The sequence below is a fragment of the Eptesicus fuscus genome, chromosome 13 (genome assembly GCF_027574615.1).
Source record: "Eptesicus fuscus isolate TK198812 chromosome 13, DD_ASM_mEF_20220401, whole genome shotgun sequence".
Lineage (NCBI taxonomy): Eukaryota > Metazoa > Chordata > Mammalia > Chiroptera > Vespertilionidae > Eptesicus > Eptesicus fuscus.
In genome coordinates, this window is record NC_072485.1 from 38,489,220 (window position 1) to 38,503,287 (window position 14,068).

A 14,068-nucleotide genomic window follows, 5' to 3' on the forward strand; every position below is an offset into this window, starting at 1 on the left:
GCGGTGCGAGCCTCTCCCTATCAGGATTGACTGGGCACGAGCCCACCAGTGCACGAATCCATGCACCAGGCCTCTAGTTATACAAGAAACTGGGTGACTTAAAAACAAAAAAAAAGTGAATCCTTGCCTACACAGAGCACCGTTATGCAATGCAAATAATTTGCAGTAGGTTATTAATGGTGAGCGCTAAGTAAATATGTTTATCCCCAAATGCTAGAGGAACCCAGCAGTGGGGTGGGATGAGTCCTCATTGAAGAGATCTGGGAAATCTTGGAGGAGGGGAAATTCAAGCTGGGCTTTGAGGAATGAGACTTTTAAATGCAGAGCAATAAAATGTGTGTGTGGTGAAGGAGACAGGCAGTAGATCAGGGACGTGAAATGGTTTTGAATCTAGAAACAAAGGTGGAAGCTTTGGCTGCCTGGTATGTCAGATTCAAAGTACAGTATTGGGGAAACCACGGAAGATGTTTGAGAAAAGGACAAAAGGAGTTGAGACTGGCATCAACAAAAGGTATGTCAAATACATTTTTCTGTTCTAATGAACCAATGTAACTCCAAACAATTTGTAACTATGGTAATTCATTTTGCAAACTCCACTGCCTGAAAACTTTTCAATGATGTCTCATTGTTCTTAAAATAAAGACCCAACCCTTTATCATAACCCACAGGATCCATATAATTCAGCCTGTACTTTCTGCTCCCACCACACTGGCTTAGTCTCTATGCTGCTGCCACAATGGCTTATTCAAAGTTCTCCTCCCACCACAGGGCTTTTGTACCTGCTGTCCATATGCCTAGACAGGTGTCCCCGCCTCCTCTTTGCCTAGTTAAATCCTCTTCCTTCAGATCACAGCTTAGGCATTCCATCCTGAGGGAAACTCTCCAATCTCCCCATTTCTATCATGGCACTGCAAATTTCTCCATCACAGCACTTAGTTGCGGGCTCGATCCCCAACAGAGGACGTGCAGGAGGCAGCCTATCAATGATTCTCATCATTGATATTTCTCTCTTTCCCTCTCCCTTCCTCTCTGAAATCAATAAAAATACATTTTAAAACATAAAAACTGAAAGGACGCCTGGAGATCCACATATAGTGTCACCATCCACTTAATCAAGAAACCTGTTTCTTGTTTCCTCCTTCCTTTAGCCCTCACATTCACTTCATCAGCAGGAAGTCCTGTTTATAAACTCCATACGGGTAGAATTTTCTGTTTATTCGGTATAGTATCCCTGGTGGCTTAGAATAGGGCCTGGCACACATGAGATGCTTAATTAATACTTTTTTGAATAAAAGAATTCATGTTGCCCTTGAAAATAACACCTTTAAGAGAAAACAATTTTAAAACTCTCATTTGAGAATTTGTTAATATGTGCACTAATTTTTTAAAAATGTAGACTATGGAAGTTTCATTTGCCATTCCAGTTGCTGAAACATGTTAAGACTAAATTCTCAAAGGGAGACAGGTATGCTATGCTGCCAGAATATATATAGAAGTAGAATGTAATAATTTTATTCAAGTTTGCTCTTGTTAACCTGATCCACAAATATTTAAAAGATATTTTATTTTATAAAAACTTACACCTGCAAGTAATGAATTGACCATAACAGAGGGATTAACCTGGAATACAGGATATGCTGAGGGGGCCTATAAACCCCTAAAATTATATGCAAAATCTAACATGTATATTGGCATGTGTATCTTTTTGGTGAGAGAGTTCATAGCGTAATCAGATTTTCAAAGAAGTCTATGACCGGAGAGGTTAAAAAAATTACTTAACTATAAACAGTCACAAAGTCTTTTAAACATGAATTTATACAATAAAATAACATCCAACAGCTCCATCTATGGGTAGGTCATCATCAACTAACAGAAATAATGACAACTACCAGAGATCAGTGCATCTTATGAATGCTTGTGTTTAAATCATGTCACTCTAGTGGGAATTTATTAACTATTGTATCACAGTTTTTCTTTCCAGATATAGATGCAAAAATTAGGAGACTGTTGATGAATTCTACTTACAGTACTTCAGCACCAAAAAATTGGGCAGTTATGCTGATATATGTATGTACAGTTCAACATTTGTCAGTCTTAAAACGCTCATTTATAGTGAAATCTATATAAAACCGTTAAAAACATTTCTATTTACATTTTTTAAAAATGAAAAGTATAATTTCCTTTGCCACAACTTGTCAAAACTGCCTTATCCTCCCACCCTCTTACCCCTCACTCTACTTGCGACAGTGGTCAAAAGACCCAAACATATTGCTTAAACAAACTATGTCCTAAAAAGGTAGAATGCTTAAAAACATTACATTTAGAACTGTAAATGAACCTTTTATACATTTCAAAGGGGGTTAAACAAAAGTATGTAAAAGATTTTTCAAAGTCTCAGTCCAACATGAATGTGCAATTTCAATGTAAAGATAGCAACATATGAACAATTTGTTTTCCTGAACATAACTGAACATTTCCTTTGGATCAGAAAATGTTTCTTTTTCCTCTGCTTCACAATGAAACATTTTCTTGTAAGTTTTCTTAAAGTGGGGAGGGGGGAGGTGGAAATGTAGGCAATCCTGGTTCACAGGAAATTTGTCAGAAGGAATATAGTCTGCTTTAAAATGTTTACACTTAAATAAATAGAAGGCAAGTGTGCTGGCCCGGAGCACAAAGGAACAACAACACAATAAATTAGCATACAATTGGTGAGAATGTACAAACCACCAGAAAAGCACTTCCCACTGGTTAGGGATCTGATTTTTCATCATCCAACAAGGACTCTTTAATGCCAGTATTTTTCTAGTTATTTTATAAACTATGATCTGAGCAAATGTAAAATGTTGAATTGGTTAATTCAACCCTTCCAGGGATTTGCAAAAACATACAAGATTAAAGGGGAAAAAACTGTTCCTGTCACACTGTTTCAAAGTACAAACTATTCACATTCTCTTTTTTTGATGGTGTTTTGCTCAGTAGAAGCCAGCAGAGGAACATTCACAGAAAAAAAGTCTCTTTCCACTGCAAGGCAAACTTTTCCATCAGCCACGGTCCAACAGAGGAAGAATATCAGGTCTCCTGCCCTGTAGATGTGCATCTCTTTTTTTTTTTTTTCTTTTTTTCTTTTTTCTTTCTTTTCTCTTTTTTAAAAGTACTTTCCCTGTTTTGTTTTGCTTTAAAATGCTTCTCCTGCAGCAATTCTTGTTGAAATACTGCTGCTGCGGGATCTACAGCCTAAGCATGGGCAAAGTGCTCTCTTTACACATCAAAATACAAGGGCTTCCCTGGACCCTTGGTAACCAAGTAGGTTTTAAAGTGCACTCCTGTATCCGAAACACTAGGATCGTTCAGCAGAACTCTGAGAGGGACTGGGCTCAGTTCCATCCTCTGTGCTACTGTCTATGTCCTGCTCCATTGCTGTTTCATCGTCATCCAACTGCTGACTGGTGAAGTTGTTTAGCTCAAGGAGCCCGCTGGGCTCTACTACCACATTGGAGCTGGAGTGACAAGGAATAGCATACTGGGGAATGGCCTGGAAGAGAAGACACAGGAGAAAAGCTTTATGGAAAGAAAAGGTAACAGAAAGATTATCCAACAACCCTAAAGAAGAAAAAAGGAATCTGACATTTATTAGACAATTACTACACGTTGGACACTGTGCTAGGTACTTTCACATGATATTCTACTAAATCCCCATAATAACACTATAAGGAAAATACTATTCCCATTTTACAAATGAGGAAACTAAGAGGGTCAGTGACTTAATCAAGGTCACAGTTGGTCAAGGTTAATGTCAGGATTCAAAGCCAAGTCCTATTAAACTCAAAGTAACCCTTCTACTCCTTGAGGGTTCCGCTTCTAACAAAGGAGGATGAAAGCTGTGCCTAATTCAAGAGACAGACGTTGAAGGACATTTTCATTTGATCATTAAGCACATTTTAAATGTATACGTAGTCAGATTTTTTGTTTGCCGCCCCCCCTTCTCCCCGTCCCCCTTTCACATAGCTAATCCTTGTGAAAAAGTCTCAGAGTCAGGAGACCAGGATTTTTGTTCAGCTTTGGCTCTAACTGTGGACCTCTGAAAAAATCACTTCACTTCCTTGAGCTTTTATACAAAAACTTTTATACAAAAGTTTGCTTTTGTATAAAATAAGATAGCTGAAGAAGATATATTCTAAAGATCCTTACAGTTTTAAAATTCTATGAATTGCACATATATAGACTCTTTCAGGATAGTAGATATATTCTATCTTGTTTACTACTCTAATCTCAGCACCTAGCACTGTGCCTGGAACATAGAGTTAAATAATACATGTGGAATGAATGAACAAACGAATGAACGAATGAATAAACGAACTATACATTACCTCTGTCTACAAAGAATTCATGCTTTTCATTCAAAGCATTTACTATCAAAGCACTTCTGTAGACTTCCCCATAGGTATTTTTCTAAATCAGTAAAATCAGTATGTACTTCAGGTCAAAGCTAAGTATAACTAGTAAGATCTGAAAATGTTCTAGCAATGTATTAATGATAATTATAATAACATGAACTATTTTTATTGAATCTATCAGACACTTGACCAGCTGCTTTATATACATCTTCTGACCTAATCCTCAAAACAACACTGTGAGGTGAATGTCATTGTTTCCATTTCATACATGACAAAATTGAGGTTAACTTTGTTGCTCAAAACCAAAATGCTGACAAGGAGTACAGGTGAGATTCAAATCTAGGTATTTCTGACTCCAAAAGCTTGATTCTTAATCACTATGCTGCTCTTCCCTCTGACATAGCAATCTAGCACATGGTACATGCTAAAAGTTAGCTGAGTATTCTGAAGAGAAACTATTAAATAGCTATTATCCTGATACATGCAATCGATTGCATTTTCACTCCTGTTCAGAAAGTGCAGAAAGTAATTTCCAATTAAGCTATCCAAAATTATTTTCAATTTAGTGAGTATACCAATTTAACTCCCCAGGAGCCATAATAAATTTTAGTAAAAATAGTATTGGCTACAATTTATTGGGCAATCACGGAGAGCCAGGTACTGTGCCAGGTGCTTCATCTCAATTTTATGTAATCCTTACATCAATCACGTAAAGTAGGCGTAACTTAGTCCCACTTTACTGATGAGGAGACTAAGGTACAGTGAGGTTAAGTAAGTAGCCTTGCCCAAAGTCACACAGTGAATGGCAAAGCCAGGAAAACATTCCTTTTTCACTATACCTCTTCAGAGAAAAACAACAACAAATCCCTTTGTCAAAGATTATTTAATTCACTAACATTTATTTTTTAATAGGGGGGAAAACAAAATATTTAAATAATTCAATGGCCAGTTCAATTTGCCTTTAAGCATTTTCCCCATACTTAATTATATCATATTTGGATTAATACTGGTTAATTTGCATTCTCTCAGAGCTTGGCATCATGGAAAAGGAAGTTTACCACAGGAACTGCCAAGTGTGAATCTAGAGTAAAATCCTAGACTATTCACATTTCATAAATCTAAAAATTCTCAATTAACTAAAATTGTTGCTCTGATACCTTCTGAGACAAGTATCAGTTTATCAAAATATGACAATTGTCAAACAGCCTGGTACTCTGGAAGGGGAGAGGGAATAAAACACAATTCCTAAGGGCTAGTCCAAACCAAATCTTGGTCTATTATGCATGATGAAAGATGAGTTTAGAATGAAGAGAATGTGAGACTCATGTTCACTAGCCTGTACTTACCAAGACAGGGCAGTAACCATAATGAGATTTTTCAATAATAATGATTGAAATAAAAAGCAAAGCTTTATGGTTAATCCCAAGTTAGATATAAAGTTAAATTACTTAGAAAATTTTCTTACTTGTTTCTCCAGACATTTCAGTTAGTTAAGTTTTTATTATCCTAAAAACCATAAATTTGGATCAAGATCAAAAACTGTATTTCCAAGGAAAGGATCCATAAAATGTACTTGAAATAGAAGTACAATCCAATTATATCCCAGAGCAAAGATTAAGGAGTCCAAAATTGACCCTAGGAAGTTGCCAATCTTCAGGGGTGACCTACTGAATTTAACCTTGGGAAGTGTGACCTGCATAAATCAAGCTGACATATGGGCTCAGGCCCCTTGACTGTCTCTAAGGTGTGCTGTCTGACAATGTCCATCAATTTTCTGGGATTCACTTCCAAAAAATTAGTATAAAATTGTATATTTGAATAAGTATTAAACCAAATTTGTCAAACACCATCTCAAGGTAATCTGTCTTTTCCCCATCTTGGTTTGACTTTTTCTGTGATATCCCAAAACCCACCAAACCCACCACCCCCAAGATGCCCAAGAGTTCTCATGTTCTTTCCAGTTCTTACCTGGATGATAATTTCTGCTGGGCTCTCTTCAGCTTTCTTTTGGCCTACATTCTGAATATGCATGAACTGGCCTGTTGTAGGCATTCCTGCTGCATCGATTTTCCTTGTTGTTAGGGGAGGGCCAGCAGCAGATGGACTTGAACAGGACTCTCTACATTTCTGTTGCTGGGGAGTGCAATTCGCCATCCCTGCCACCACCACGTGGGTGGAGGATGATGATCCTGCTTCACCAGCGAGCATACTAGTGGCAAGAGCCTTCTTTGGGGAATCCACTACCATATGCTCTACATTTGTATCAATCTGAGCTTCCATCAAAGACATTTTCAAAATGTCTGACACTGCTGTCTTCTCAGAGGCCTGAATGGGAGATATGCTTGTAACTGGTGATGTCAGCTTAGGCACAGAACTGCCACCAGTTATCTTTGTAACTGTGGGTGGCTGGCGCCCCTCAAAAGTTATCTTTGTAACAGAGGATCCTTGGGTTATAATTGGCTGCTCCACCTGAAAACAAATTGGGGTTGTGTGTGTTACAGCTACATCTTTTTGAAAATCTATCAAACACCCCAGACAATATGGCAAAAGAAACATTTGTGTGGTATACTAGGAAGATATTCTGAAGCTTGGTGTTTCGATAAGAGGGCTGGTAGGGAAGAAACTGGCTACTCGTACAGAACCTAGGGAAAGAGGAGGGGTCAAAAGTTCAGCCAGCCAAAGTTCATAGCAAATTAAGGGGGAAAAAAGTTACAGCAGTCTTGTTTTCCTTTAGGATTTGTATTCCCACACAGTATACCTTCAAACTGTCTCAAATTATTTCATATAATCTTCAGCTTTTAAAATAAGTTTTTTTTAATCTTTTGCTTCAAAATACATTTATACAAACATATTCTATATATTTATGTATTTATAATTTACACCTACACACATCACTCCAAAGCCACTGACTTTCCTGAAAATAGTTTTTCTTTCAACTATCCAGAGATAATTTCTCTGCAATGTAGAAGATAATTTATTAACTAGATGGTGATGATGCAAACTACAAAGGAAGACGTTCAATGAAGCGCCTTAAAAGACTACAGTTTACTTAGCATCACTGTCATAGAAATAAGAGTTTACAGGCATAGAAATAAATATTTTATACCTAAACAAATAGAAATAATTTAGGGATATCGCTTCTATGCACTGTTGATCAATGTTGAAGTGATTTCATTAAAAAATGCCTGGAAAATCAACTTCTGAGTACTATGATTTTTTTCCCCTTCCTATGTTAATGATGTGCATTTCTTCCCTAATGTCAACCTTCTGATGGGGCAAACTAAAACCAGCATAATGAGGCTTTCGAGTTTCCTCTTGCCAGGAGAAAGCACTGCTAATCATGATAGGGTCGTGATAGTTTCATTTTTTCCGTGAACAGAGAAGTTTAACTTTGCATGCTATCAATATTCCGTTACCTGGCTTGCCGGCTGTTTCTCTGACGAGGCTGGGAGCGCCATTTGGCTCTGGGGGGTTTGGGGTTGCACGTAGATTTTTGGTTGGTTCGGAGCCTGCTGCAGTTTAGGGAGCTGCTGTGTGGTTTTCACGGCAAGCACCTGTACTACAGTTTGCGGGGGCTGTGCCATTAAGGTAGGAAGCTGCCTGTCTTTGGCCACAATAGGATGCTGTGTGTGCTGTACATCTGGCTTGGGCTGTGCTTGTTCTTGCTGGAGAGGGGTGAGTTTTTGATGCCTGATGGAAAGCTGGGGCATTTGCGGGAGTTTGTGCTGGAGCTGGTCTGCCTGCAGGTGGATGGTCTGCTTCTGTTTAGTCTGGAAGCACTGCAGAGTTTTCACTTGCAGCTGAGTCTGTTCCAGCTGGGGCTGGCTAAGTTTCTGCTGTTTAGCAGACTGTGACTGAGGCAGGGCAGATCGGTAAAACAGACCTGTCTGAGGGTCTAAAGTGTCCATCTCTTCAACCTCACCCTCCTCAGTTCCAAGTTCCTCGCTGTGTTTGGTAAAAGCAGTGTGGCTGCTTAATGCCTAAGTAAAAAAGGCACAAAGTAAGAATGAAATAAGAAAAACACCTATAATGCTACATTTTCCTCAAATTGGAAAAGACTTGGTTATGAGATTCATGCAAAAATTATCAGAGGGAAGAGCCTAAAAAGACCAAGAAACCTCAAGATTTCCAAATCTAAAGGGGGCTTTACATTGAGACTCCTGTAATTTCAACTCTCAGACATTAAGTACTGTAAAAACTAGTCTACTCACTTCTACTAGTATAAGAAAAATTTGAGAGGGTCCGAACTTATAGGTAAGAAGAATAAGGTTGCTCTGCAAGCACAGCCCAACACAGAAAAAAAAAGAAAATGCTGCCCTGGCTAAAGAAACAGCTCTCAAGACTGGTAATCAGAGATGCTAACCATACAAAGATGTAGCAAACCAGGAATGAGGCATCCAGAGAAAAGCCAAGGTTCAGAGAAGCCTACTTTGGCTGTGTGCATGCCCAACAGTGTCCAGAACAGCGGTCGCCAACTGGTGGTCCGCGAGGTCCAAAAGGTTGGCGACCGCTGGTCCAGAAGGTAAGAATTGTTGCCCGAGGGACATGTCCATCCCAGTCCCCACAGAGGGCCTCTCTGCTCAGAGTGGAGATGGCTTATCGGGCTTCACAAAGGTCTGCGGAACCACCCTCTGCACTAGCCCTCCTCACCTCACTCCTTTGCTCAGATTCTAGGCCCACCAGGCAACAACTTCCCAGAGAGCCGGCTCCCTGGAGAGAAGGAGGGGGAGCGGACAAGAGCACTTCTGTCGGTGGGAAGGGAGATTGTCTGCTGTTTGTTATAATAGTGTTAGGAGGAGCATCAATCTTGAGTGACATGATTGGGGCCAGCCTGTCTGACCTCTCTGGCTGTCTTGAGAAAGAGGTCAATGTCAGGACTGGCCATAAGAGGGTCAGACTCCAGGCTGAGATCTGACACCTAGCAAAACCTCTGGCCATCTGACTTCCCTAAGTGACACCAATCCCATTCTTGTCCTATGCTGTACCTCTATAAGATTCAATTAAAACCCTCCCCCATCTCTTAACGAACTTATACCTACAGGTTTTTAATTCAACATTTTCTTCATTGCCATTCAGGTAGTTTGCCTACTATTAGGGTCAACTGCTACCGGTAGTTGAGAGCTGGTGATTTATGTAAATACTTAAATGTGATATCTATGATATCACTTTATAATAAAGGCAGGCTACTTTGAATTTAAATCCTGGCTCTGCCACCTAGGATAAGTTACTAAACTTCTGTAAGCATGAGTTTCCTCATTTGTAAGAGGGATAATACACCCATCTTACAGGATCATAGAATTAAACAAGTTAGTGCATTTAAAGCTCAAAGCACAGTATCCGACCAAAAAAAATCAACTTATCAACATGTTTTCTTTCTCCCATTATCCTTGGTACCAGATTCTCTGTTTTAATTAATTCATTCTCCCTGTTGAGTCTTTTCCTTCTTCATTGGTCATATAAAATTTTTTTTTTTAAAAAAAAGGTCAAATATTTATTTATCTACTTATAATGTTCCCATGAGGATTCATTATAAAATCAAAAAGTAAAACAAATAAGAAAAAAAAAACAACAACCTCAGTAACAAAAACCGAAACAAGCCAACTTCTATTTCATCTGAAATTTATCTGTGATAAATTCTTTCATAACAATAAAAATCATAGAAGTAGCGACCAATTCTAAATTCATATAGATAGCCCCACCCTTTCAAAATAGTAAGAGTTCACAGAAAATCCAAGAATATTATTTCTTAATTACTTTCTGTTAAGACTTTCAATTCGTTTCCTCTATTCACTCCTCACAGATGAAAGAAGTACACAAACACTCTCTGATTCAGTTATTTCTCCTCTTACAAGAGGAGATGAAACTGAACCTCATTTCAGGCAAAATGCAGTTACAGAAGGTAGGAAGAAAAAGAAGAGGTACAACCTGCTGCATAATGTGGGTGATTGCTCCTGGGGAAGATGCTGGAATGGACTTCACCACCACTGAAGTCTGTGTTGCAGTCTGTGACTGAGCCACATGCTGGAGTAGTGTCCGCTGGGGCTGGGAGGGCTGTTGGGGCTGGGAGCGATGGCTGACTGAAAATAGAGGAGGTGATGATATTTCTCCAGAAACCACTACAGCTTATGTAGCTAGTAGTCATTTTAAACAAATATGTGTGATACTGCATCACAGAGAAAGTGTGAAGTGAACTAGGAGGCAGAAGACCAGAGTCTGCCCATCTATGAGCTGTGTGACTCTGAGAAAGTCACACCCTCCTATGAGTTGTACTCACTTTCTCCAGTGACTTTTATCCCACTAAATAAAATAATAACCAGTTTCTGTAATGGAATCCCAGATTAATTTCTTTAGGGATCGTAAGACAATACAAGTTTATTTAATCTCTTGACCCCAATTCCAAGTGCAACAAAAACCAGAAGCATCCACTCTTTATGTTTATACTAGAGGCCTGGTGCATGAAATTTGTGAATGGGGGAGGGGGTTCCTCAGCCCGACCTGCACCCTCTTGCAGTCCGGGACCCCTCGCTCCTTACTGCCCACCTGCTCGCTGCTCCTTACCACTTGGCTTGCTGCTGCTTAGCACTGCTGCAGAGGCGGGAGAGGCTCCCACCACTGCCACTGTGCTTACCAGCTGTGAACCTGGCTTCTGGCTGAGCAGCGCTCCCCCTGGGGGAGCGCACTGACCACCAGGGGACAGCTCCTGCGTTGAGTGTCTGCCCCCTGGTGGTCAGTGAGCATCATAGCGACCGGTCATTCTGCCGCAATGTCGCTTAGGCTTTTATTATATAGACTAGTGGCCCGATGCACGAATGAAGATTCATGTAGGAATGGGCCTTCGCTCTGGCTAGAGCAGCCTTTCTGCTCCGGCCCAGAGCCGCCTTTCTGCCTTCCCACGCTGCCCAGCGGCTGGGGTGGTGCGGAACGCCTGTGTCGTCGCCATGGCGACAATGCAAACATCCTGCCCCGTCCCCTCAGCTCCTGTGTATGCAAATTAACCCATCTTTGTTGGGTTAATTTGCATACTCAGCCCTGATTGGCTGGTGGGCATCGTGAAGGTACGGTCAATTAGCATGTTACTCTTTTATTAGGTAGATAGCCTTACAGTTCTTAAAGCTGTAAAAGGTCAAGATGATACTGCAGAGAGTGTCATCACTAAGAGTTACACCTGGATTCTGCCCCACTCTGCCACCAACCAACTGTGGGAATTTGAAGACATCGTGTAAACTTTATTTAACTTCTGAAACAAGATATTTTGTTTGATTTTTGTTTTTTAATGGGATAATAATAATTTGTTTCTACCTAGAAGAGGACCAAATGAAGTAATAGATTGAAAATATTCCTTAATTTGTTAAGTACTAAAATATAAAGTTAACAAAATAATAGAAAAATCAGTGTTCTTTCATCTTCTCTTAGCTCATCTGACACAAATAAGAGTATACATTGAAATAACCCCACTTCTTTTTCTTTCGCTACAAAGATATATTGATGCCAATCGATCATATTTTACCAGCCTGAATTTCCACATTTTAAACAGTATAAACATTCACTGCGTCTTATTCTACACAGCTTTAAACATGTTTATATTTACTGAGAAACCAACTTTCTGAATCAGGAACAGAGTAAAAAATTCTAGAAAATTAGCTAAGAATTCTGAGAAATGAAAACTCAATAATCCATGATTCTAATGCTCATATATATATTTTAAAATATATTTTTATTGATTTCAGAGAGGAAAGGAGAGGAGAGAGATAGAAACATCAATGATAAGAGGGACTCATTGATCAGCTGCCTCCTGCACGCCCCCTACTGAGGATCGAGCCAGCAACCTGGGCATGTGCCTTTGACCTGAATCAAACTTGGGACCCTTCAGTCCGCAGGCCGATGCTCTATCCACTGAGCCAAACCAATGAGGGCTAATACTCATATATCTTGATCTACAATTTCAAGTAGTAGTGGTTTCATACTTAGAAAAGTCATCAGTGGGGTATCTAAGTGTAAGATGATCACTACAGAAATCAATGTAAAAATGCCATTTATGTGTAATAAGTACAGAACTTTTAAACTATTCAGTGAAATATAAACAAGCTTTATTTTTATAACACATTCTATCTATATTCAAAAATGCATTTTTCTATTGTTGCTGTATGTACATACTAGTATGCCTACATCTGATGAGATTATAGGCATCATTAGTCTTATTTTATAAATGTACTGTAGTATCAGTTTGCTTTATTTTTCATTTTATATTATATGAATTAATAAAATCTTTCATTTGTGCTCAACCAAACTGGAAAAAAAAGGAGTTGGCATTTATATCAAAACAACTAATGAAATCTACAATATGACTGAATAAGAGAAAAATAAATCATATTAAAATTAAATAAGCAAGTTAATGAAATTTTTATTGATGAAAGCATCATCAAAAATGAAAGGTATTTAAAAAATAAAGAAACTTCTGATGAGATTATCAGATTATATAAAACATTTCTGCTGTCCATACTAATCTTTACACTTATTACTTTAATTTTTAAGGAATGAAATGAATTTAATAGAAGATCAACTAAAACCATTTAAAAATAATCTTTATTCAAAATACTATAAATCTCTTCTCCAGAGTACAGGAAAGTTAAGACAAAACTAACACCCATTGCAGGATAATACAAGAGGCCAGGGCCAGGAAACTGGCTTGGAAGTCAAAGAAAATGCTGCATGTGATTGAGGATATTATTGGGAGGAGATTATGAAAGGAGGCCACAGAGTGAACATTGGAAAACAGCTTAACTGGGCCAAATAAATACCATAAAACGGTCACTTACTTCTTTAAAGAACTCTTTTTCCCCTAATGTCAAATTGTTTATTTCTGAGAAAAAAATCCCACTATTCTGCAAAAAGAAAATCTCTCTTCCTTTCTTTCACTGATTGGAGCTTTCCTTTCCCCTACCAGATCAGAGTAGAGCACCTACATTGAAGTGGTTCTCCCCTAAACAATCACCTTTTACCTTTGGTTATACAACAAATGGATGCACACCACTCACCTAGAAGGGGAAAAGCAACCTCTGTCCCCTCATCACTGCATTCTGAAAAGGATAAGTATGGGAAGAAATCATAGGTCTTTTCATCTATTTGTGATAATCTAGTCCAGTGATGGGCAACCTTTTGAGCTTGGTGTGTCAAACTTTGCCAAAAAACTGAACATAACTCAGGTAGTGTGTCACTTTGAGGAAAAAACTAACTCCAAGACTCTAGTCGCAAATGTTTCATCCTCAGGAGCAGCAAATGTTTCATCCTCGGCATGCGGCCGCGTGTCATCAGAAATGGCTACGCGTGTCAGTGCTTACACGCGTGTCATAGGTTCGCCATCACTGATAAGTCTATACCAAGGTTAATACTGATTTCCCTAACATACTGCCCTCTGCTTTATTTAGCTTTCTGCTAAATATCTCTAAAGTGCTAATAAATGCTAGATGGCTTTCCATAATCTTTAAATGGATTTTCCATTTGGCAATTTTAACCCATTAGTTTTAATATCTTCTAAAATGATGCCAAAGAATTCCCTTTCTGCTTCAGTATTTACTTCCTTCAAATATTTTTAACTTTATGTTCTCTTTTAATCACTGCTAAGGAATACTTAAGACAGGTGTTCTTTACATAGTGCTTCATAAGTCCTCTCTCCT

The 14,068-nt window shown here is 38.8% G+C and overlaps 1 protein-coding gene across 1 annotated transcript in view; it reads right to left on the reverse strand.

The window, feature by feature from the left end:
- Positions 1–1,516: 1,516 nt before the first annotated feature.
- The window catches only part of EMSY (EMSY transcriptional repressor, BRCA2 interacting), a 79,921-nt gene continuing 67,369 nt past the window's right edge, over positions 1,517–14,068 (reverse strand). The window contains exons 18-21 of the mRNA XM_008149992.3: positions 10,320–10,471; positions 7,811–8,374; positions 6,363–6,863; positions 1,517–3,532 (exon numbers count right to left, since the gene is read on the reverse strand). Of these exons, the coding sequence (XP_008148214.1) occupies positions 3,338–3,532; positions 6,363–6,863; positions 7,811–8,374; positions 10,320–10,471 (1,412 nt within the window). The 3' untranslated portion in view covers positions 1,517–3,337. The remainder of the gene's footprint in view (positions 3,533–6,362; positions 6,864–7,810; positions 8,375–10,319; positions 10,472–14,068) is intronic.